Here is a 24,827-nt window from a genome sequence, read left to right on the forward strand (position 1 = left end):
ATATGGCCATAGAAGGCTCAGAGAATCATCTCGCACATGACTAATGAGGAGGTACCAAGGGATTGCAAGTTCTTCCAAAACTACAGCCAACAGTGAAAAACCCCAATGCGAGAGACCTGGCCAGTTCAGCGTCACAAGAGGATTTGAGCCCCTACCTGGCTTGGTGAATGGCCTCCATCCACTCTTTACCGTCCTGCTCCTCCTCACAGCGCAGCTCCAGAGGTTTCTGACCTTCATGGCCAAAAAGAACGGTAAAGTAGTACTGGAGAGAAAAACAAAGTTTAGTTTTAGTTTTCAAGCATGACCATAAAATACAGTTATTTCCCTACATGGGTCTATGTTTTAAAAATGCATCAGCCTTATGTAAATCCTATTTCAAAACGTAATATCACTCCTAGTCCACTTGGCAATAACTTTGCACCTAGAAGACACAATAGGTTGCATCTTAACACCCTCTGTAAGAGTCAACCCACAACACCTCACTAGATATGGAAAAGGTAATTTGATAAGACTCTACACAGACACACAATTAAAATTCCTTACTGAAATTTCTAAACCTAATAAAAGATACCGAGCAAAAATTTACTCAGTGTAAATGAGTAAATTTCACCAACATTTTACCCATTGGTGTACAGTATAAGCAGCCCTTCTAAGATCAAAAATAAAAAGATTGCAGTTATCAGTGCTTCTATTCACTAATTCTACCTGGAGGGCAGTATAGAAAAATGAAGGGAAAAAGGCACAAGAAAAGGGAAGGGGAAAAATTTTTCACAGCTGATAGGCCTATACTAAAAGTTCATTGAGAAACTATTAGAATAAGAGCAGTGGACAAAATTGTTAGATATAAAATCAATACACAAAAATTTATTGCACTTTGGTATAATATCAACAGACTCAAAGCTTAATTTTGAAAATACAGCATTTGTAACAACAAATACAAATAACTTAAGGCTAAATCTAAGAAAATGTGTTTATCATCTCTATTAAGTAAATTAATCTATAATTTCATCAGTCTTTATTTTTGGTAGAATTTGACAAACTGAATATGAAATCTGTGCCAGGGGAGAAGCTTTCACTTTAAACCAGTCTATTTGAGGTCGGCATATTAATTACCAAACTGAGACTGTCTGGAAAGGAAATGTGACTGGCGAGTTTTTTTTTTAAGATTTTATTTATTTATATGAGAGAGAGAGAGAATGAGCTGAGGGGAGGAGCAGAGGGATAGAGAGAAGCAAAGTCCCTAAGCAGGGAGCCTAACATGAGGCCTGATCCCAGGAGTCTGGGATCATGACCTGAGCCAAAGGCAGTCACCCCTGGCAAGCTTTTTATTATACGAAAATGATCAGAAAATAGACTGGACCTACCCAGGATGTCTTCCTAGGGCATAAAAAGAACCAGTGCCACAATGCTGCTCTAAGGGCGAGCCAAAGCCAGAGTTCTTTCTTTCATCCCACCTTCCCACTCACCCCCAAAGTTTTGTTTATTCAGTGTGACAGTTATGTACTCACTTTCTTCAAATGAATGTAAAAACTTCGGGACAATAATCCTAGAGATAAGAATTTCCAACTTAAGGGAAAAGAGAGAGAGACAAACCAAAAAACAGTCTCTTAACTACAGTGAACAAACTGATGGTTACCAGGAGGGAGGTGGGTAGGGGAATGGCTAAATGGGTGATGTGGATTAAAAAGGGCACTTGCTGTGATGAGCACAGGGTGACACACAGAAGTGTTGAGTCACTCTATTGTCCACCTGAAACTAATACCACACTGTATGTTAACTCACTGGAATTAAAATTAAAACTTAAGAAAAACAATTTTCAGCACAATTTTACAAAAAAAAAAAACAAAACAAAACTAAGAGACTTCTCAGGTTACCTGAGCATAAACCATCAGTCCACTGAGGACTCTGAGTCATGCCTGTGCGATAATCCACCACACTTCCCACGAACAGCCCTAAGCCCCATAAATGGCAAGCTGTCTTTAGTTCTTAAGCCTCTTGTCCAGCCAGAGGACTAAATGCTAGGAACCAGGGGGCAATAACTTGATGAAAAGGCCACAGAGAATGAGAAGAATTGAGTTTAGCACGGTATTCAATAAAGCTCCACTTAAATTTGAGAGGAAAAAAAGTTAAAACTCAATAATATAACAAATCAGTGTCTTAAAGGTCAATCCTGTAAGTGATGGCATTTCAGTAACTGCTGGCTACTGTCCAAGCCCAGGTGTCCAGTCGAGAGAGAGGAAACGCTCAATGAACTGGCCCAATCTACTGAAAGGCTGCAACCAGGCCCTCGCCAGCAACTGCTACTCTGAAACCCAATTAAAAGTCACCTTTCAAAGACAGCAAGGCAATTATATTAGCAGAGTACATGCAAAGGTTAGGCCATGTCCCATGGCATAACGATGACGGCTTTGAGGCGCACATGTTGCATTTCCAGGAGTTCACTTAACAAATTTGGCTCAACTACAAAAAATTATGTCTTTAAATTCGGCATCTACAATGACAGTGAGTTTCTCTTCCTTTTCTCCCAAGATATCCTCACCTGTCGTCCAAATCGATTTCTCCAGGCAGATTCTCTCCCAGGTGCCAGCCCCATATTTCTCCTATAGACAGCATTTCAGTCAGATCCAAAACTGAATTCATTAACTTCCCTCTCTTCCTTCTACCCCCCCCAAGCCTCCTCCTCCTCCCGTCTGCCCACACAACTATTCCTTCTCCTCTTGTCTTTTCTCTGTCCAGTGAATCTTTATTCAATGGTTGCCCCAACTAGGCACCCCAAAGTCCTCTTCAACTCCTCCTCATCACCCTCACATGTGGTTTCACCAAGGCTCTCTTGGAGGACTCTCTTCTGGCTGGTGCCGGCTGTAGTCTGGTGGTGTTCTGGTTCTGCTGCACTGCAGCCACACCAAGGTATCCCTCCCACAGGAAGACGGGCTCTTTCCTCAGCCTCATGCTACGGCCAGCACCACAGGTGTGAATCCTGACCCCAAGTGGTAACTCAAGAACTTGGGCAAGTCACACTACTTTTCTGAGCCTGAGTTTCTTCCTGGGCATAACAAGGACAAGGACAAAGACCTTACAGGATCAAATCAGCTGACGGGCAGCATTCGGCACACAGTGGACACTTAACAAATGTAAAGTGTATCTTTGTCATGACACACCTTGTTTCTTCTTTCATCCCCAGCCTCTTCTCCACCTACAAGTTCTTACCAAACTTTCATGACTCGTGTCACTGAAATGTCAATCCTCTGAAATCCCTCCTTGGCATCTTCTAGCAAAAAAGAGTCACTCTGTCCTCTGGGTCTTAGTAACCCCGTGTACCCTCTTCTCACATCCTAGCACTGTGCTAGGCACACACAAAGCCCCCAATACTGTTTGATAAACAAATAATCATCAGTAAAGAAACATGAGGTATAATTAAATTAATAAGTTTTCTTCAAACAGCCGCATGTGATGATAAATTTGATGACTATATAATCATATCCAGGTAACCATCTAGAGAAGGGATTTAAAAAGACTGCTTAAACTACCAATATATCTTTTGATCCTAAGTATGAAAAGTCAGAATACCATAATGATCTCACAAACACAGAAGAGCAATAAGAACAGATACCATACGTTGGCAGATTCACCAAAGGTTCTTACCCCCTACCTACAATGACCATAAAATACCAGAAAGACAACAGAATGAACAGATCTAGTACATTTAAATGTTCAGGGTCTTTTGGGTACCTTTTGTAGCTTTGTACGATTTTCATTTTTCTGGTTGTTATTATAATGGGTTTGCTGCCGTTTAATGCTATGTGTTTTTGCAGAGAGAACAAATGTAACCCAATATGAAAACACAAGCTCACTTAAAACTCTGGTCCCTAAGCTCCTGTAAGTTAGAAACAAATTTATAGCTAACTGTGGCAATTGCTGAGGGATAGTACTACAGGACCACTTCCACTTTCTACATTACTATATTGTTCAAATCATTTACACTAAACACAGATATATAGCCCCCAAAAATGCTCATTCCATTTTTAAAGTGTTTGAGCCACTTACAACAGATACCTTCAGCTATATAATCAGCAATAAAGACAGCTATTTTAAAAACTATGTTCAGATCTTTTTAATAGAACCTATATATCAAGAGAAAGTAAATTACATTGGTCAAATCATTGATGTTCAAGGCAGGTTAAAAACTACCGTGGTTTTCTTAAAAGTACACAGCAGAAAAAATAATCTCCTTTTAAAAATGCTGTTCCATGCATGCATTATTTGGATGGTACTGTAGGGTTTTAAATTACTACGTAAGTCCTTGAAATTTTTCACTTTTTGATTAAGAGAACCAACACCAACCCTCTGTCATCAACCACTAAGTCAGAAAATCCTCCAAGTATCCCTTTTCCACTGCCCCTGCTAGGGAGGAGGAATGGGAGATGCCCCACAGGAACCCTCAGTGGTCTTCTCCTCTGGACCTTCCAGTGGCCTGACCCTGTAGATCAGACACAGGATAGATAAAGGAATGGGTGCCTTCCAAATTGTCCCTGGCTAGGTGACTTACATCCATGGGACTAGGGATCCTGATGGCACAGCAGCCTGGGTGACAGTACCTCTGGGATCACAGCAAGGCTCTACATGGGATAGAGCTCTCCACCCTCACCAGGCCTTGGGGTCTGGCCTCTGAGTCCCTGGAAATGTGTCCCTTTGCAGCCCAGAGCATATTTCTCCTCATTACCCTCATGGGTTGCTATGGCCATCCATCCCAGTCAAAGGGGAGACTCCAAGTGTTTAGGATATGGAGTTAATAAAGCTGTGTACAGTGGTCTAGATCCATTTCCAAAGTGATAATGAACTATGTGGTCCTGTTATTCATCCTGTGATTCATTAGCTCCTGCTCTTTCTCTTTCTTTCTGTAACAGCTTGTAGAGTGGAAATGACATACACTCTAAACATTCAATATACTGATGAAATTGAGCTTTATGTGCTCTTATACTACTCATTTTGACTCTGAGAAGTTCAACTTCACCCAACCTGACAACTGAGCTATCCTTAACATGCGCAGGAACTCCAATTAATGTTTTCCCAGTATATGACTGGCCCTTTAAAGAGAAAAGTACCCCATCCCCAAGCCCTAGAGGCAGAGACAGATCACTCTAAGTCTGACGTGCAGCCACTGCCGTCGCATGAGAGATAGAGATTGAGAATAATAGTAAGGTGGATATAAAAAAAAAATGGGGGGAGAAATACTTCAAGCTTCTTGATAAAATTCTCCTCCTCAAATTCTCACTCCCTTGTATTCCTGTCATTGAAATGTCACTTGTAAGGTACCTCTCTGCCCACGGCATCTGCTTACCATTATGCCAGCTGGTGAGGCACTAACTGAAGAAAAGTCTAAAGCTTTATTCCCTTGATGCAGCTCCAGTGGTATCTAGGAGAGAAAATATTTTACTCTCCAGCCTTAGTGATTGTTTTTATCTACTGGGATCATTTCTTTACCACAGCTCTCTCCCATAGGCACTTTTAGCTCCAAAGAAGATTCTGTGTAAATTAAAGGAGGCTGATTTCCCAACTACTTTATAGACTCCATCTTTTCATATCATAGTTATATGGTGAAGCTCTTCATAGTTAAAACATGTCAAATCATCCAACTACCTTCTCCAGGTCTTCCTAGACACAAAGATCTAAGATGCTGAAGGCTTCTCTCCTCCCTGTTGGTTTACTGCCTTCGCAACTCTGAGATTTGGAGGCCTTGCCATGGGCATATTTACTTCAGGGCAAGCCGACTTCACAGATTCACACCAGCATCCAAGCACGCAGTGTGATTCAGAAGAAAGAGCCCCAGGCTAGGAGACATCAGGTTTTTTCTCCTGCCTCTGGAGACAAAGTGTGAACTATGGCAAGTTCTTCTTGTGCTCAGTTTGTTCTTGGGCCAAGGAGAAGATAATGCCACTTCTACTAATCCCCAGGGTAAAGAGCAAATGCAATAATAGATATCAAAGTGCCTGGGAAGGCACAAAGTACGTGTTGGCATCGCTGTGGGGGTGGAATTGACAGGTCTCACCTGGAAACCAGTCATCTCAAGTCTGCCTGGGACACTGGACTTGGTCCAGATCCACACATCTGTGTAATTCAAATACTCTTTCCTTTTTCTTCAGTGTTCTCAGATAAAAGTACATGGGGAAAAGAAGAAAAGGATGTATTAAAATCATTAGCCAGCACACTAGATACTTGGTAATTAAGAAGACGTCATACTGTTTTTGTTGTGGTGGTTATTGGTTGTTTTGTTCTTGAGGACTTTTTTGTGGTTGTTTGATATTCACGATGCAAAGATTCTTAATTTTCCCAAAGATTTAGAGAGGCGTTATATTTTGAAGCTTCAATGGCACGAGAGAGTTTAACGATTTGTCCCAACAAAGCCAATGCATTGATTGTGAATTTGAAATAATAATTATGGCAAAGTAAAATCCACACTTATGTTGTAATATCAGTTTTTAAGAACTGACTCAGAATATATACTCTTCTATTAAGTATATTTTAGGTTTTAGTTAAATAAGAATTTAACTTAGAAACCAGCTCAAGGACTTAGAGTTTAAATGCCTCCTACTGTGGTTTTCTACAACAGGAAAAACACATTGTGTCTGGCTTCCAAATTTCATAAAGAACAGAGTTAAATTAAACTGTGCCCATTTAAGAATGACAAAGATAAGATGCCAGAAAACCTGTCATTTTAAGAATGGCTAAAAGAACTTGATATATTTGGTTGCTCTTCAAATATTCAAGAAGCTATCATATAAAAATTGGAACAGAGAAACTTTTCATCAATCAAGGAATCCAAACTCCCATAATCATCAAGTATACTGAAATTTGTGAAAAAGTAAGCATGATGCATTGTGGCTGAAGTCATCATCCCTGACTGGCAAGGGAAAAGCAATGATTTCTCTCATGTGAGACTTCATTAAGTCTCCTATAAGTTCCTCTCCTTCATCTTTCTACTCCAGACAGGGATGGATGTTGTTGAAGATAACATCTGATCTGTGTGATTGACCTCACCCCACCTCTAGCCTTCCCGTTTACTTACTATCTCGAGGGAGAGACATCTAACTCTGGTCAGCCTAGAGCCACGGACTGAGTACACTTGAAAATTCAGTCACCATTGTCACAGCCTTCTCTCATAGAAAGATGACTAAACTTTATCACCATGCCAATATCCATTCCATCCTGCTTTCTCATGAACTAATCTAGAGCCCCAAACTTCCAAAATTCTAAATAACGAAATCCACAAAACTCTTTTACTTCATACCATTTTCATCACTTTCTCATTTCAACCATTGATTTTATTTCCCATTTCCCAACCACATTCTCATTGTGCGGAAGCTATAGACAATAAAAAATGTATGCTGTTAATGTCCAGGGTAGTTAGTGCCACTTAGCAGAAAGGAAAATACTTTGACAGAGACAGTAAGTCCTACAGATTGCTTGCTGCAAGCCTATTCTTGAGGTGCCCTGTCAAAGAGGGACCATGGTTATGCCAAAACATGGACAGGAAAAATGTGGATAATGAGACAGACTTTTAAGAAGGAAAGTCTTTTATAACATTGTATCAGTTTTATATTGATAATCATCAGTTACATATATCAGATTAACAGGAAACCACAGTTGCATTGATGTTTTTTAATCAGAAGCACTGTTGCAAAAGTGACCAAAAAAAAAAAGTCATTTAAATTCTTATTTCATTTTTTATATTTTAGATGGTAACTATTCAGCAATAATTATTAATATTTAAATTCATTGAGCAAACCTCAAGACTAGAATAATATAAAAGGATTAATGTGTTTAATATAAAGAAGTTTTCTAAATCAATAAGTAAAAGCCAAACACCCTAATAGAAATGTTGGAAAAAGAATATAATATTCAGATGCCTACAAATGAAAACAAACGAACAAAAAATAACACAAGCACATGAAAATATGAAAAAGAAATGCATATTAGTACATTAAGACCACCTTTTTAAATTGTAATTAAAAAAAAAAGTCCAGTATTGGGAAATGTGATCATCCTAAGATCTAAAACTGAGAGCTTTTCCCCTAAGGTCAGGAACAATACTAGGATGTCCACTCTCACCACTTTTATTCAATATATTAGTGGAAGTCCTAGACACAGCAATCAGACAAGGAAAAGAAATAAAAGGCATCAAAATGGGTAAGAAAGAAGTAAACCTTTCACTATTTGCAGATGATGATACTACATATTTAAACCCAAAAGACTGTACCCAAAAACTGCTTCAACTGATAAACGAAATTCAGTAAAGTCACAGGATACAAAACCAAAGTACAGAAATCTGTTGCATTTTTATACACCAATAATGAAGCAGCAAAAAGAAAAATTAAGAAAACAATCTTATTTACAATTGCATCAAAAATAATAAGATACCTAAGAATAAACCTAACCAAAGAGGTAAAAGACCTGTTCTCTGAAAATGATAAAATATTGATGTAAGAAATTTAAGATGACACAAATAAATGGAAAGACATCCCATGCTTATGGACTGGAAGAACAAATACTGTCAAAATGTCTATACTACCCAAAGCAATCTACATATTTAATGTAATCCCTACCAAAATACTAACAACATTTTTCACAGAACTAAAACAAACACTCCTAAAATTTGTACGGAACCACAAAAGACCTCAAGTAGCCAAAGAATCTTAAAAAAGAAGAACAGAGCTGGAGGCACCACTATTCTGGATTTCAAGTTATGTTACAAAGGTGCAGTAATCAAGACAGTAAGTTACTGGCACAAAAATAGACACACAGATCCATGGAATGGAAGAGAAAATCCAGAAATAAATCCACAATTATATGGTCAATTAACCTTCAATAAAGCAGAAAGACTATCCAGGGGGGGAAAAATCTCTTCAACAAATGATGTCGGGAAAACTAGACAGCAACATGCAAAAGAATGAAACTGGACCACTTTCTTACACCACACACAAAAATAAACTCAAAGTGAATTAAGGACTTGAATATGAGACCTGAAACCTGAAAAATCCTAGAAGAGAGCACAGGCAGTAACTTCTCTGGCATCTGCCAGCAACTTTTTTCAAGATAGGCCCCCTGAAGTGAGGGAAACAAAAGCAACAATAAACTATTGGGACTGCATCAACTTATAAAGCTTCTGCACAGGTAAGGAAACAACAAGACTAAATAAAAGGCAATCTACAGAATGGGAGAAAATATTTGTAAATGACAAATCCAATAAAGGGTGAGTATCCAAAATAGATAAAGAACTTATAAAACTTATGATGAGAAGGGTTTTTTTACCAAAAAAAAAAAAAAGAGAGAGAAGGGTTTTTTTTGCTAGTATCTCCATACCTAGAAGACAGTTTTAGGTTATAACGATAGGTCTATATGTGCATTTTTGTAAAATACCTGTGTTTGTTGTGGACAGGTTCATTATTTTGCAACATCTAAGCTTTCCGGATGTCCTGAGGTGATAATGTATGATAAAATGTACAGCTAGTAAATTAACCAATGTATAAGTTTCTTTTTGTTATAACTGATAGGAAACAAGCACCTTGGACATCTCTGAGAAATGTACATCTAGACTTATTCATTAGGTTGGCAGGAGAGGGGCAGAAGGAAGTATAGAGGGAAAGATGTATGCAGATGTGTTCGTATCTACATTTTAACAATAACCATTAATGTGTGTGCATCTCTTTTGGCTGTACTGTAGGAATATATTATGTGATTCAATGGAAACATACGTCCTTGCTAATATTTGAATAGTACAGATTGGATAATGAATTCTTTTAGAAGCATTATGTATTGCATACTTTGTTACCTTAAATCTCATTTTTAATTGAACATTAAGACAATGCAGTATTTTAACTGTAATTCTGCCCATATCTTTATCTAGAGGCCTGTTGCCATTTTTGTCTTTTATGAAATTTTTGTCGCCAAGAAAGGTAGGATTATATTTTTTCCTTTCAGGTTGAGTTGGTGTAGTGTTTGTTGGTTAACAAAATACTCATAGCTTTGAGACTTTGAAATGGTAAACATTCATGGTGTGTAAAAATGATACATAACTGTAGGATCTTATTTACATTAAAATACTCAATTATTGGATGCCTGGGTGGCTTAGCAGTTAAGCATTTGCCTAAGCATCTGGGGTCCCAGGATCGAGTTCCTCGTTGGGCTCCCTGCAGGGAGCCTGCTTCTCCCTCTGCTTCTGTCTCTGCCTCTCTCTCTCTCTCTCTCTCTCTCTCTCTCTGTACCTCTCATGAATAAATAAATAAAATCTTTTTAAAAAACCAAAATAATAAAATCAAATGCTCAGTTGTGTAGATACACTCATGGGACCTAGAAGCCAAACTATAAACTGCAAGTGATTATGGATGACTTTGTTTGCTTCTTGTGTTTTTCAGTTTCCTTTTACGTACATGTTAATTTTTAAAAGACAAAATTTTTGAAACTAAAAAAAAAAAAGAGGGAGAGAACTTATAAAACCCAACACCCAAAAAACAAATAATCCAATTAAAAAATGGGTAGAGGGCATGGACAGACATTTTTCCAAAGAAGACATTCAGATGGCCAAGAGACAGCGAAAAGACGTTCAACATTGCTCGTCAGGGAAAGGAAAATCAAAACTACAGCAGAATCACCTCACACTGGTAAAAAGAGCTAAAATCAAAAACGAAGGAACAAGAGTTGTCGAGGATGTGGAGGAAAAGGAACACTCATGCACTGTTGGTGGGAACACAGACTAGTGCACCCACTGAGGAAGATAATATGTAAGCCCCTCAAAAAAGTAAAAATAGAACTACCCTATGATCCAATAATTTCACTACTGCATATTTACAAAGGACTTAGTCAAAGAGATACATATGCACCCTTATGTTTTTGGCAGCATTATTCACAATAGCCAAGATACAGAAGCAGCCCGAGTGTCCATCAATTGATGACTGGATAAAGAAGATGTGGTGTACAATGGAATATAATTCAGCCAGAAAAAAGAATGAAATCTTCCCATCTGTCACAAATCTTCTCATGGATGGAGTTAGAGATTCTAATGCTGTGTGAAGTCAGTCAGAGAAAGACAAATATACAATGTCACTCATGTAGAATTTAAGAAACAAAGCAAATGAGCAAACAGAAAAAAAGAGAGAGAGACAAACCAAAAAACAGACTCTTAACTATAGAGAACAAACTGATGGTTACCAACTGATGGTTACTGATGGGGGGGGGGGATGAAATAGGTGATGGGGATTAAGGAGTTCACTTGTCATGATGAGCACTGGGTGATATATGGAAGTGTTGAAGTACTGTACACCTGAAACTAATATTACACCATATGTTAACTAACTGGAACTAAAATAAAATAAAAATAATTTCAAACTCTAATTAGTCAATTAATGAATTAATTAATAATCATGTTTGCTAAGAATAGTTCAAGAGTACTCCCAGGAATAGTTCTTATTTTACATATTAAGTGTCAAAGCAGGCAATAAAATAACACACTAGCAGAATTCAGTTGCTGCCTACCACAGGGAAGACAGAGTTCAGAAACTGAGTATGAAACAAATTTTGTAAAAAGAAATTAATAGCTATACCTAGAAAAGCACTGGCATAAAAAGAGCAAGAGACATAAAGGATAAAGTTTACATAAAATTTAATGCTTTTGTAAGATAAAAGATACATGAGCAAAGGTAAAAATGGACTATGAGGAGTTATTTGTGATGCAAATTGCTGACAATTAATTATAATTCTTATGCATAATCAATAAGGAAAATAACCCATAGGAAAATAGGTAAAACTATAAATAAGCAAATTACAAAATAGAAAATAAAAGCTTACAGGGGCACCTGGGTGGCTCAGTCCATTAAGCATCTGCCTTCAGCTCAGGTCCTGATCCTGGGATCCTGGGATTAAGCCCCGCATCAGATTCCCTGCTCTGTGGGGAGCCTGCTTCTCCCTCTCCCTCTGCCCCTCCTCCCTCGTGTTCTTGCTCACTCTGCTCACTCTCTCTCAAATAAATAAATAAACAAACAAACAAATAAATAAATAAGTAGTTTTTTTTTAAAAAAAAGAAAACCTTCCAATGGAATGAAAATATTCTCAACCTCACTAGACCTTAGAAAATGCCAATTAAAATACTGAAATATGATTTTCATCCATCAGGTAGGGTACTATGAGAACAGCTTTACAATATAAGTATTACTGAACTTAGGAGATATGAAAACATCGATAAACACTGGTGAGAAAACATTGATAAGAACTGACTTAGAAGAACTGTTTGACAATAGCTATTAAAATTTTAAATGATTTTCTGGTTTCAATTTGGCAGAGTAGCTTTTATTAAACTAATCTTCCAGCAGAAACAATTATGAACTCACACATACAGAAAGAGAGAGAGAGAGAAAGTAAAAGGGGCAAAATGTTCAGAACTGGGGAATCTGAGTAAAGAGCATATAAAGAGCTCTTTGTATGACTCTTACAATTTTACTAAAGTTTAAAATAATAACAAAATTCAAAGTTATTTAAAGGCTAGGTTGTAAGGGGCACCTGAGTGTCTCAGTTGGTTAAGCATCCGTCTCTAGGTTTTGGTTTGGGTCATGATCTATGGTTTATGAGATCGAGCCCTAGATCAGGCCCTGGGCTGTTTGGGATTCTCTCTCTCCTCTCTCTTTGCCCTACACCCTGCATGCTAGCTCTCTCAGAAAGAAAGAAAGAAAGAAAGAAAGAAAGAAAGAAAGAAAGAAAGAAAGAAAGAAAGAAAGAAAGAAAGAAGAAAGAAAAGAGAAGAGAAGAGAAAAGAAAAGAAAAAAGAAAAGAAAAGAAAAGAAAAGAAAAGAAAAGAACAAGAACAAGAAAGTTAGGATGAGAGAAGGTAAATTCATAGTCCTATCTCCAGGTATTTGTGGATCTCCTCCAAAAGTTCAGACCACCTATAACACTAGACTCCTTTTGAACATATGACACGCAATGGAAAGAGATCAATATTGTGTTAATAAGTAAAAAAATTGATATTAAAACCAATAAGACTAATGCAACCAGTCCTTTAATTCAAAAGAAAAATAAATAGGGTGCCTGGATGGCTCAGTAGGTTGAACGTCTACCTTCAGCTCAGGCATGATCTCCATGGTCCTGGGATGGAGCCCCCTGTCAAGCTCCCAGCTCAGCAGGGAGCCTGCTTCTCCCCCTCCCTCTGCCTATAGCTAGCTCCCCTTGCTTTTACTCTCTCTCTCTCTTTCTCTCTCTGTCAAATAAAGAAATAAAATTTGGGGATCCTTGGTTGGCTCAGCAGTTTGGCGCTTGCCTTTGGCCCAGGGCACGGTTCCAGAGTCCCGGGTTCGAGTCCCATGTTGGGCTCCTCCATGGAGCCTGCTTCTCCCTCTGCCTGTGTCTCTGCCTCTCTCTCTCTCTCTCTATCATGAATAAATAAATAAAAATCTTAAAAAAATAAAATTTGGGGGGGAAAAAGAAGTATATGTAATATCTTTTATATATAATGTGTATGTCTGTAAGTGCATAAAGAAATATACTGAAAACACATAGTAAATAAAAGAAAATTTAAAAGCATATCCCATCATCAAGTAATTCTACTTCCGTGAAAAAAAGTCATGGGCTCAAAGAGCACATAGAAGTATGTTCATTCCAATGCCGTTCAATAGCAAAAGAAGCAACAATCTAAATGTCTATCAATAAAAGGATGGCTAATTAAACTACAGCATACCATGCATCAGTAGTTTAAAAGAGTTCCATACGTACCAATATGAATAAGACAGGCAATAAAAGCAAGCTAGAGAATAAATACAGAATTAGCACTTATGAAAAAGCATTATTAAAATAAGGGGAAGGCAACATACCAAAATGTTAACAGTAGCTACCCCTGAGTAAGCATCTGCTTTCTTTTTTTTAAAGTAAGTTCTACCTTCAATGTGGGCTCGAACTCACGACCCTGAGACCAAAAGTCACATGCTCCAGTGACTGAGCCAGCCAGGCACCCCTATCTTCTTACTCATACATTTTATGCATTTTCCAAATTAGCCATAATGAGAATATTCATTTTAAAGACAAATAGAGGGCAGCCCAGGTGGCTCAGTGGTTTAGCGCCGCCTTCAGTCCAGGGCGTGATCCTGGGGACCTGGGATCGAGTCCCACATCAGGCTCCCTGCATGGAGCCTACTTCTCCCTCTCCCTGTGTCTCTGCCTGTCTCTGTGTGTATCTCTCATGGATAAATAAATAAAATCTGAAAAAAAAAAAAAGCAAGCAAAGGAAAAAAAAAAGACAAATAGAGTTCTATGTGTGGAAAAGACATAAAGATACTCAGGTCCTATTAGGCATTTTCCAGCTTTAAAACAAACAAATATGTTGAAGCACAGCCAAAAAAGGAAGGCTATTTGGTACATATTTATTTATAAGTAGAAAAATATACAGTGAATTGCTGGAAACATTTATGTAAACAAAAGGACTTGAAGCACATCTGGTGAACATGCCTGGCTATTAAATACCATAGGAGGAGGATTAGAAAGGGAGCTTAAAATGTTGCCTAAATGTGAACTATTATTGATGGCTTTGCTGGGCCTCTTTCCCTAGAAAGATTTTTAATATCAAAAATACATTTTCACTTCATTTGCTGATAGCTTAAAGCTTATAGTTGTCAGACATTTAGAAGAAGATGACAGTCTCAAACCTCCAATAATCAGAATGGCTAAGAAGACCAAACTTCTGGACTGGAAAAGAAAACTGAGACATGGACATGGGCGTGCATTAGCTTAAGCTTTGTATTTCTGCTGCCTCTCTAAAATCTTCAAAAAACGAAAACTCTCTCAAATTCTCCAAAGTACTCTGTCTTTAATTCAGCTTATGCTAAATTTTATTTCTCTTCAGAGAATATATAGCAAATAATCCAGTCTGTGCCTTATGCATTTGTGTGTGTGTGTGTTTTTTTTCATCATGAAAATGCAAGCCAAATACCACGGCTTTTGTCTACCACCTATGTACATCACTTACCCCTTCTGGAAAAGTTTATTTTTTTCTTATCCACGAAAATAATACATATATATCATGTAAATATAGGAAGTATAGAGAAGTAAAATTGGAGGGGAAAATTCATCCATAATCCCAACATCATTCAAAAATAACCACTGTTAAATTCTGATGTATTTCATTCCAGCCTATTTTCTAAAACCATCTTAATATAGTTGAGCACATGCTGCATATATGCAATGTTATTCCAGTGTTTCTCACGTCACATGATAACCAAAATACTTTTTCCATGTTACTTAAAATGTGGTAAACATTTATAAAGCTTGTATGACGTTATATAGAAAGGATATACTACTGTTTATCTAAATGTAGTTACCTATTTTTGAAACATTTAGAAGGTTTTCAATTATTCCCCATAACATCTTGGTACATAAAATCTTTATTTGAATTTTGAGTTAGTCAACTGGTTGAGATTCTCATGAATAAGCAAAAGATATGAGTAGTTTATTTTTTAAATCTGTTTTTAAATTTTCTTTAGGGATCTTTGCTCCGCCTATTTGCCACAGTTGATGTGAGGCTGTGTATGACAGATCTGATAGCTACTCAACAATACTCACACCACCATTTCAGCAACTGAGTGGCTCCATCTGTGGTACTCTAACTAGAAATTATAAGCAACTGACTATTCCCAACCGTCTAAGAGCTTACACTCTCAGGAGAGCTTCTTTAACCTGGGCAGCATATGAAAATATTTATGCCTACATGGCTGGGCATAATAATAATAATAATGAACATCTATTCAGTGCTTAACATATGCCAGGCATTGTGCTAAGTTTCCTTCTGCATTTTCTCATTGAATGCTCACAAGGACCCACGAGTTAGCCCCATTTTACAGATGAGGATATAGGCTCATAGAGGCATAATGGCCACTCCCAATCTGCCTGGGCATGTGTCCTAAGCTGTAGGCCCAGGAGAAGTAATGGACTCATACTCTCCATCCACACTCTGTTCCCTATTCTCTGTCATGAAAACTTTATATGTGGCAAAGCTAACCAGGTTGCATGAGTCCAAAACTCAGGACTCTGACTCAGAGGTCTACTCTAAGTGGACCCACCAAAGGACAGACCACATGAGAAGGAAGAAATAGATGGGCTGGATCCTGGGTAGACAACATGTCCAGAAAACAGACTCCCCAAAATTATCAAATCTACACAGTTCTATTCTGTCCTTGAATTTTATAATGCTCCTATCTGCTGCCTTAACCATTTCTATCCTCATGACTAATCTTAACATCAATGGCTTTAGAGACATAAGTGCTACCAAAGGAAAAGAGAGAAGGAGGGAAAAAAAGAAAGAAGAATGGAGGAAGAAATTCATTAGATATTTATCAACCACTTTGCAGGTATGCAATATATATATATATATGTATTTCACCACATTCTGGTCTGAAGGACATTGCAATTCAGCCAAAGAGCCAAATCAAGCACTCACAAATCAATTAAATAACAATATAAGATTAAACAGGGGGACGCCTGAGTGGCTCAGTGGTTGAGCATCTGCCTTTGGCTGAGGGCATAATCCTGGAGTCCCAGGATCAAGTCCCACATTGGGCTCCCTGCATGGAGCCTGCTTCTCTCTCTGCTTATGTCTCTGCCTCTCTCTCTCTGTTTCTCTCATGAATAAATAAAATCCCTTTTTAAAAAAAGATTAAATAGCAGTGCAAGATGTGTCAAAGTGCTAAAATAAGCTGTATGAAAATAGCAACCATCATCTTCATTTTTTTTCAGATTAATATACATTTGCGATAGTCGATCCTGTATATTAGACCATGCCTATTAGATTTTTGTCCTATTAGGGAGTGTTTACCATTGAGGAAGACAGTAAATGTTCCAAGAGCTCATTGAGCAAACAGATCAAAATACATCTGAGTCTCTCCCAAAGGCTAACTCCCAGATAAGAAGGATGATCCAGACTATGAAATCTAAGTGTGAGCAGACTGGCAAGTATGAGGCAGAGGTCCCTTGTGGATGGCACTTTTAGAACCTCTCATTACTGCCACCACCAAGGGATGTGGAAGTCTTGCTGCTCTTCCAACTTATGCATCCATCCCCTACTCACCCCTCCCAAATGAGGGAGGCCCATGTGACCTGCTTGCTCAGCATTTGACAGTCAGTGAGCTGGCTTCCTCTGTGGGTGAGGTCACTGCTTTGAAGAACAGCAAGAGGTCACACTTCCACCTGTGTTGTACCTGCAACTAAGAGGGCGAGGCTAGCAGTCCTCATGGAGAGGTGGCGGATCTTAACAGTCAACCTCGCTCATCCTAATGCCAGCTTCCCTGGGTTCAGGTCACATTAATGTCCCTTGCGAACTTACATATCCTTGTGCAAGTTGCTTAATTTCTATGTGGGTCAGCTTTCTCATCTAAAAATGTGGGTAACTGCCTTGGCTACGTCACATAGTTACTGTGAGAATTGCATGAGTTCTTACAAGTAAAGGACTTCTTTACACGGCAGTATTTTCAGTAACAAACTTGGATTTGCCTCACTCTTTATTTGCAGGGCCTGAGTACACAGGTTCAATATCAAGCTTCGGCTGCACTGTCTCACATATTCAAGGAGCGAGGTATGCCCAGATTAATAAAATGTCCTTTGCTATTCATTTGACAGGATATTCCTCTGCACGTGGTCTATTGGCAAAAGCCCTAAAGGACAAAGGGAATCCAAACACTTAACAGAAGGGCTCTACATTGTCTCAATCTATTTATCCAATTTTAAAGAGTCGCAGGAATTACTAAGAAATAAAATAAATTTTAAGCTATAGATAATAGAGATTTATTATGTTTTCTTAAACTGGAACCATGAGATAATTTTTTTTAAAGATTTTATTTATTTATTCATGAGAGACACACACAGAGAGAGAGACAGGCAGAGGAAGAAGCAGGCTCCACGCAAGGAGCCCGACGTGGGACTCGATCCCAGGAGTCCAGGATAATGCCCTGGGCCAAAGGCAGGCGCTAAACCTTTGAGCCACCCAGGGATCCCCCCATGAGATAATTAAAGGTGTGTTTTGTAAGGATTAATCTGACAGCTATATAAATCTTCTGTAGGAAATTGTCTACATTCATTCAAAACAGGGCTGTTATTTTTTTTTTAAAAGCACATATTTTCCAGCCAGATGTTTAAGGACTCTGCATATAGTACTAAATTTCATCAAAGCAAGAACTGTGACTTTGATCTCTTTAATACTAGTGCCTACCAGTGCCTGACCTATAATAGGTGCTCTATAATATTGACTGAATAAATACAAAACAATATTTACTATAACCAAAAGTGAGAAAGTTGGGTTTAATGGCACACTTTTTTTTTTTTTTTAAAAGGGGGGGGGGTGGGTTGGGGCAGTAAGGGAATGCATGCCTAGCTAACTCCCACTGCAGGAAGAGGGTAATGGTGCCCCCAGGAATCAACACTGGGGCTCTCTGAAAGCCTTGGTGCCAGTAGGGAAGGGAAACTTCAGCCTCAGGACTCAGCTTGGGAAAGGTCCCGGAAACAAATGGACCATCTGGCCCCTAGAGAAGAAGGGCCTGCTCTACCGTACAGCTGGTCTCTCAAGAACCAGAAAGGGTCAATATAAATTCTCAAGTTGCTGAGTATGGAAACCAGCAAATAGGCAAAAGGAAACTTAAATTCAACAGCCTTCCTTCCAACACAGGAAAGAATCCCAGGAGCATGTTTTCTGGGAAGACTTGGTAAATTTGAAATACAATCAGAAACACTATGAACAGACTACATTGTGAAAAGAATAAGCATGTGATTTTGATGGCATCTGAATCAGTCAAAACACAGGAAGAGGAAATGGATGAGCTGCCCTGTGTCATGAAACTGATTTTAACTCGTATACAGCCTCACATCTGTCTACTGTGTACAAATATTTCTACTCACTACTCTAACTGAAACACACTTTTGGAAACACCTTTTCACTTCCAAAATTGTTGTGGCTTTCCCAAAGTCATTTATATCGAAAGACTTCCACTCTCAAATATCCTCCGATCAGAATACAAGTGAAAACAAGAAGAGTCTGTGGGTAATCAAAACAGGATCTCAACAACAACAACAAAAAACTGAACTGAGTATGATCACACTCCAATAAATAAAAAAACAACCTCAAGTGGGAAAAAGTCTGACAGGAAATACAACAAAATGTTCAAGTAGATGTCTGTAATACAAATCTGAACAATTCTCATCTATAGTCATTTGGTTTTTTAAAGGAGCACTTACTTATTTTTATTGAAAAGCATACATTTAACTAAATAAATATTTAAGTCCAAGTTATTTTCAAAATAGGACAAAACAAACAAAACAACAAAAACAAAAACAAAAACAGCCATCCAGGGACATTAGGTGTGGTTTATTATTTAGACCTCTCTGGAAATATTTTCCTTCATATTTTGAGAGCCTTTTATTGTCACTCAGGAAAATCTTTTAACTTGGAAGTGACCTTAAAAGATTTTCCAATAAAAACGATCTCATTCTACAGCCCAGGAAATAGAGTGAATTTCCTAACAAATGATCAGTAAGGGGCTGACCTGGAACTCTGACCCACAATTCCTGCCTCCTTTTCAATGCTCTCTCCAACGCTGAGTCTACATGGGAAAGCAACCCCTTCAGTTTCCAGAAAGAAAGAAAAAAACGCTGCAAAATATAACATCTCTCCACTCCTGGCTATATATCCAAGAGAAATGAAAATCTGTGTCCATACAAAAACTTGCGTATGAATGTTCACAGAAGGCATTATTTTAATAGCCAAAAACTGGAGACAACTCAAATATATATAACAATTAATGAAGGGATAAACAATATGGCATATCCATAAAATGGAATATTATTCAGTCATAAAAAGGAACAGAGCACTGATAACATGCTATATATGTACATGGATGAGCCTTAAAACATTATGCTAAATGAAACAAGCCACTCATAAAGGACTATATATTACATGATTCCATTTATATAAAATGTCCAGAAGAGGCAAATCTATAGAGACAGAAAATAATAGCTGCCTAGGGCTGCAGAGGGTGAGTTCAGGCGGGTTAGGTGGTGATAGCGAAGGGATGAGAAGTTCCTTTTTTGAATATAACAAAAATGTTCTTTAATTCTTTGTGGTGATGAGCGCAGATGAAAACAAATACTAAAAATTTATCAGCACGCACTGCATTTCTGTTCCAAGTAAAGAACAATACTGATGATGTCACATGATGGAGAAAACAACCATCTATGTAGCTTATGATTTCCATCAGGGCATTACATCTTTTCCGTATTTGTTTCTCTGGAACTGGTTGTCACCTAGGCTCTGGGACTCCTGCCTCTATCCATTAAGAGTGTAAATTCTCCAGAACCATTTCAACTGAGAAAATAACCAGTTTAAATAATTGCATGTATCATCTTGTGGAACAAGCCAGGTTCGGCCTAGAGGGCCACTTCCTTTAAAGAATGATATATTAATCCAAAGGTATGAAATGAACCTGCTTTCAATGGCAAGACCATGTGATTGGGCGTCTGGTGATTCTCACTCACAGGCCAGTTAGTAGAACGTTGCTATTGGACATGCAGCCTCATGACCTGACACCACACCTGAAACAGCCCCTTAGTGAGCCCCATCTCTCACCCATCCACCCACTGAGAGTCTAGGAACTCACTGATAAAGACCACTCTGAAACCAATATAACACTGTATGTTAACTATATTGGAATTAAAATTAAATTTAATTTAGAAAAAGAAAACAAAGACCACTCTGCAATCAAGAAGTCAATCGCTGGCCAGAAATACAAGGGTGTGAAAGTAATGTTCCACACCTTATCATAGTTCTCATCAAGGAGGAGACCTAGAATCCAAGTGCATCCAGAACTCAGAAGCTGAGCACTACTCTTCCTCCCCTGTTAAATGACAGGAAACTGCTCATTGTGTACAAGTTCAGCAGCAAGGGAAAGCTTTATTTTGGCCACAGGCCTCAATCATTCCAGAGAACCTCAAATGCTCTTAGGCTCTGGCCAGGCCTTCCTGCCAACATTAGCACAAACACAAGGCACACAGGTCAACTCCCAGGCTTCATTTCACCAACAGCTCTGTGCCAGGGACCCTGTTTTCAGGCGGGAATTTTTAAAGGAGTTTTTAAAGGATGGTGAAGGAAACAAACAAACAAGCAAATAAGAGGACAGTGAAGATGTGTACAACTGACTGGCACCGTTGTTAAGGTTAAATGAGCAGAGTCTAGGCAAAGCCCCTAGTCATTATTTCTAGGACTCTCTTCAAAGATCTAAGACAATGGTAAACGTGTCAGAAAGCTCAGCTTGCCCCTGTTTGGGGAGAAAAATATAGACTTCTTTTTCCTAAATTGATTCAGAAAAAGTAGATATTCTGTTTCTTTAGGCCTACAGTTCAGCCTAAGAACTGACCCATGTTGAATAGATTTCTACTTCGCTACCTGAATTTAAAACAAATTGTTTTCATACAACTGTATCTGTCAATTTTACCTCAACAAAGCTGAAAAAATTGTTTTTATGAATAAACCTTAAAATCCAAACCAACTTATTTTTCCTTTATTAAAAAAAAAAAAAACTGTCAGCGTGCCTAGGTGATTCAGCTAGCATCTGACTCTTGATTTTGGATCAAGTCTTGCTTTCAGGATTGTGAGATCAAGCCCCACGTCAGCCTGCATGCTGGTCGTGGAGCCTGTTTAAGATTCTCTCCACCTCCCTCCCTCTTTTTCTCTTTCTCAAAAAACAAAAAGCAATTGTCTCTTTATGATATATTTAAAAAAAAAACTGAGATAGCTACTTTCCTCTGATAGGTAATCAATTACTTAGACCAAATTCATGCCCACTGGACAAAGTAGTTCAAGGGACTCTGATAGTTTCCATCTGTTCGAAGTCCTCCAAAAAGCTATTTGTATCCATGCAGTCTAATGACCAAAGCCAGTTATGGCATTCTGTTTGCCAAACCTGTCATAATAAATGCAATACATTACTGATAATTTATTCCCAAGGAAAATGACAATCCCTTTATCAAATCTATTTCACCATGTCTAGTGAGATAACATCCTGCAGTCTTCTGGGAGGAAAAATGGCTTAATTACAAAATTTCTATATCTATACAACGTGTACTCTTATTTACATGGACTCTATATCTCATAAGTACCAAGGCACTTTAGATTGTTACTAAGTAGATTGTAGTGAGATGGGTTATTCTTTTACTTCTTCCAAAGATACAAATTTACTCAGTAGCAAGCATAGGCCCTTCCTTTTAATATCATATAATCACTCCATTACAATGACAAAATTGCGGCCTCTGAGCCACAGAAAATATTAAAATGGATAGGTCACCACAAGTTACTGTTTGGATGCTCCTTAACTATCCCCCAGTTAGTTTTTTACTTCATCATCAATCATTTAAAAACAGGTGGCAAATGAATGACATGTCAACTGCCATCTAGCTATGCTAGGAAATACTTTGATCAAAACATAGCACTAAATCTAGGATCCAAACACAAATGCAGGAAAGAAAAGCAAGTAAACTACTAGCTTTGTTTATAGATTGAAAAAAAAGGTCCTGAATATAAAGTTGATAAATTAGATAACTACTCCCTCTATTAATGGAAATGGGCTTTAAATGCTAAAAGTGCCACCTATACAGCAAAACTAGAAGGAAAAGATCATTGGTACTCCTTTAGAAAACAGACTTTCGGGATTCCCTGGGTGGCGCAGCGGTTTGGCGCCTGCCTTTGGCCCAGGGCGCAATCCTGGAGACCCGGGATCAAATCCCACGTCGGGCTTCCAGGGCATGGAGCCTGCTTCTCCCTCTGCCTGTGTCTCTGCCTCTCTCTCTCTCTCTGTGTGTGACTATCATAAATAAATAAAAATTTAAAAAATTAAAAAAAAAAAAAAGAAAACAGACTTTCCACTGAACATACATAGGAGTTTGCCAACTGGACTACTGATGCAAAATCATTTGCTAAAAACTACAGCGGTAACCAAATTATCTAATTCCGCGTGGAGATGGCTCTTCATAAACTGTCAGAAGAACCCAATTTCAACTGAAATGTATGAACAGTGTCCACCCACTCCCTAGAGGCCACCAGTTCTGTCGCCATTGAAAAGGACACAGAAGACAAAGATCTTGTTCAAACTGGCAGATGAGGGAAAGCCCATATTTCCCTTCCTTGTAACACATATTTCTAAGTGTCCACCACATGGCCAAAACTATGCTGGGAACCGTCTGTCTTTCAAGATGAGACACTTTTCCTCTCAGCTCTCAAGGAAGTTACAACCCTACAGGCAGGAAAGTCACCATTCAAACCCATCATTAATTCAGAGTATCTTATCCTGGGTTAAAATTATCATTGAGAAGACTTACGTAATAAAGACAGGCTTCATTCACAGATCTAATTTAAAAAAAAAAAAAAAAAAAAAGGACTGCTGGGGCACCTGGGTGGCTCAGTGGTTGAGGATCTGCCTTCGTTTGGCTCAGGTCATGATCCCAGGGTCTGGGGATCGAGTCCCGCATGGGGCTCCCTGCAGCCTGCTTCTCCTTCTGCCTCTATCTCTGCTTCTCTGTTTCTCATGAATAAATAAATAAAATCTAAAAAATAAAATAAGAAATAATAATAATAATAAAGACTGCTGCTGGAAGGCTATTGGCTGAGTAGCAATTCTACTTCCCAGAGTGAAAGCATACTAACTACAGAGGAAGGAAGGAAGGAGGGAAGAGGGAAGGAAGGAAGGAAGAAAGGCAAAGCAAGCAAGCCCTTTGGATCTCAAATATCATCTCAATGTCGGTCTCTTTAGAACAGCCCTCCCTCACCACGGCTGCACACATCCGCAGTCTGGTATACATGCCCAGTCTATTTAAATGGTAAATGAGAAAAAATAGAAAACTGTGATAACATTCAGTGGTGCCTAAGTCGGCTAAGCAACAAATCATCACGCTCGCAACTCTCAGATCCTCCTGTTTGAAATACATAGCTTCCAATTCATGGAGGCAAGGTACAGCAGCAAGAAACTGATGTCCAGTTATGCCTGTTGTCCTGGTTTCACCCGCAGCCTTTCTTGGGGTTTGCTCAGATAATACGGCGTCAGGTCTGCAGCTCCGTTTGAATTTAGTTGGGCAGCAACATTACTGATGGTACTTATCTGTCCTTTGTGTACTATATTGAAGAAATCCAAACTGAACAAAGCCTTTCTCTGAGGAGTCCCTAGCAAGCAAGGTACACAGAACACAACCAAGACAAGCTACCCTATGAAAGTTTGCTGTATTCAGATCCTGCTCCCGCACCATCAGAGCTGTCTGCGTTGCTTTGATAAACTGGCGATGAGTAAAGTCAGATATGCCTTTGACACTTGAACTTCTACTAGGCAAAAACTGAAAACTATTGCTAGTGACTTGGCATGACAGCCTGATTTACTAACATTACTTTTTTTTTTTTTAAGTAAGTTGTTCAAAAGTAAGCTAGATCCTGCTTTTCCATAATGGAAAAGAAAGTATAAACTGAGGTCGTGGCTCAGTTGGAACTTTCAACCTAAACAGGGACATGTAATCTCTCCAGAATAGCATCCACAGGGTAGGTATATGTCTCATGTGGTGGCTCAGGACTCCAAATGTGAGTCTTCCGTAAGCCACCCCAGACCAGGCATAAGCACACGGATCAAGAAGCCACCTGAGAAGGGGCTCCTCCAGTCCCAGCTGTTCAATCCCAGTCATTCCAGACCCATGTGTTCCAGTCCCTCATGATCCCAGTGGAGGCCCCAGACATTGTGGAACCGAGAAGAGCCAATCCCGCTTTGGCCCTTCTGAATTCTTAACCC

The 24,827-nt window shown here is 38.7% G+C and overlaps 1 protein-coding gene across 4 annotated transcripts in view; it reads right to left on the reverse strand.

Moving 5' to 3' along the window:
- The window catches only part of RASGRF2 (Ras protein specific guanine nucleotide releasing factor 2), a 238,392-nt gene that overhangs the window by 172,335 nt on the left and 41,230 nt on the right, over positions 1-24,827 (reverse strand). For all 4 annotated transcript variants that reach the window (XM_041752325.1, XM_041752326.1, XM_041752327.1 and 1 more), the window contains exon 2: positions 156-262. In XM_041752325.1, the coding sequence (XP_041608259.1) occupies positions 156-262 (107 nt within the window). The remainder of the gene's footprint in view (positions 1-155; positions 263-24,827) is intronic.

This window comes from Vulpes lagopus, chromosome 4, assembly GCF_018345385.1.
Source record: "Vulpes lagopus strain Blue_001 chromosome 4, ASM1834538v1, whole genome shotgun sequence".
NCBI classification, from domain to species: Eukaryota; Metazoa; Chordata; class Mammalia; order Carnivora; family Canidae; genus Vulpes; species Vulpes lagopus.